Source organism: Mesitornis unicolor, unplaced genomic scaffold (genome assembly GCF_000695765.1).
Source record: "Mesitornis unicolor isolate BGI_N332 unplaced genomic scaffold, ASM69576v1 scaffold16765, whole genome shotgun sequence".
In the NCBI taxonomy this organism is placed as follows: domain Eukaryota; kingdom Metazoa; phylum Chordata; class Aves; order Mesitornithiformes; family Mesitornithidae; genus Mesitornis; species Mesitornis unicolor.
Window position 1 is genome coordinate 6,017 of NW_010186339.1, and position 1,632 is coordinate 7,648.

The window sequence follows — 1,632 nt, forward strand, 5'->3', positions numbered from 1 at the left end:
GGGTGGGAGGAGACCGCTTCTGCCAGACCCTGTGCCAGGAGAGCTGGGGACGTGGCTCAGCCATAGTCTTGCTCTTGCTTCCCTGAGAAGCGTGGGGACCTCCTGCCAGCCTGGCTGACCCAGTGGCGGTCTCTTTGGCAGGACAAGGTGTATCAGTTCTGCTGCAAGGACTGCTGCGAGGACTTCAAGCGGCTGCGTGGGGTGGTGTCTCAGTGTGAGCACTGCAAGCAGGAGAAGCTGCTGCATGAGAAGATCCGCTTCTCCGGAGTGGAGAAGAACTTCTGCAGCGAAGGTACTTAGGGAAGGCATGGGAGAGGCAGAGCCCCCATGCCAGCCTATGCTGGGGGAGGAGAAGAGAGCATGGAGAGGAACAGAGGGGAGACTGTCTTAGCCAGGCCCTGGGTCGAGAGCCTTGCCATGCAGTGAAGGGAGGACTGTCGTGGGGATGGCTTGCTGTCCAGCCAGGCCCTAGGGCAAGATCTTTACCATTCGTTGTGTCCTTGGGGAGGGCTTTCTCACAGCTTTTCTCTCTCTGGGGGCTGGGGAGACAGCAGGTGGCAGCTCCGCTCCTCCTGTCATCATGCACTTCTACGCTCTTGCGTCTGGGCTGGCCTGACCTGGCCTTGCCCTGCCTGCTGGGTTCCTGCACACAGGAGGTTGGAGTCAGACTCTTCCTAGAAGCATGGAGGTGAGAGATGGCAAGTCCCCATGAGGTCCCATCTTATCCCAGCCCCAGGGGCCAGTGCTGGATTGTTCCCTACAGTGTGTTGCGTGTGCTCTGTTGTCTCCACAGACCTGGATTCTGGTCATGTTTGGGTCAGGGAGGCCCCCAGTTCATCCTGGGAAGGTTTCACTCCTATTGTTTCTCCGCAGGGTGTGTGCTTCTTTACAAACAGGATTTCACCAAGAACCTGGGCCTGTGCTGCATCACCTGCACCTACTGTTCTCAGACCTGCCAGCGGGCGGTCACCGAGCAGCTGGAGGGCAGCACCTGGGACTTCTGTAGTGAAGACTGCAAAAGCAAATACTTGCTCTGGTACTTCAAGGTCAGTATTGGCACTGGCAGCTTGTGCTAAGTGCTGTGGTGGGCACAGCACCCAGATAAGTGGGCATTGCACTGAGGAAGTTCGCACTGCTGGAGTCTGGCTGGCACTGCTGCGGAGAACCTGGCACTGCTGGAGTCCTGCCTGGCAATGATGGGACACTGCTACGGGCAAGCTCACGTAGCTGGAGTCCCCAGCTGATCCTGCCAGAGCACTGCACTGAGGAAGCTCACAGTGCTGGATCCGCGGCTAGTGCTGCTGTGAGAAGGTCGCACCGCTGGAGTCCCTGGCTGGCGCTGGCAGGGCACTGCTGTGGGGAAGCTCACAGCGCCTTGCTATGCGCACCTTTCACTGGAGAGTTGTGTTGCACTCGGAGGGGGTGTGGTTAGTTACTCGTTGTTTCTCTCCTGCTGATGCGGGCTTTAGGCAGCTCGGTGCCATGCCTGCAAGCGTCAGGGGAAGCTGCTGGAAACCATCCACTGGCGGGGGCAAATCAAACACTTCTGCAACCAGCAGTGTCTGCTGCGATTTTACAACCAACAGAACCAGCCCAACCTGGACACGCAGAAGGGGCCCGAGAGCCTGCTGA

At 58.6% G+C, this 1,632-nt stretch overlaps 1 protein-coding gene across 1 annotated transcript in view; it reads left to right on the forward strand.

Moving 5' to 3' along the window:
• The window catches only part of ZMYM3 (zinc finger, MYM-type 3), a gene marked incomplete at its 5' end in the record, with an annotated part of 18,664 nt that overhangs the window by 5,764 nt on the left and 11,268 nt on the right, over positions 1-1,632 (forward strand). The window contains 3 exon segments of the mRNA XM_010185127.1: positions 142-292; positions 874-1,046; positions 1,470-1,627. Of these exon segments, the coding sequence (XP_010183429.1) occupies positions 142-292; positions 874-1,046; positions 1,470-1,627 (482 nt within the window).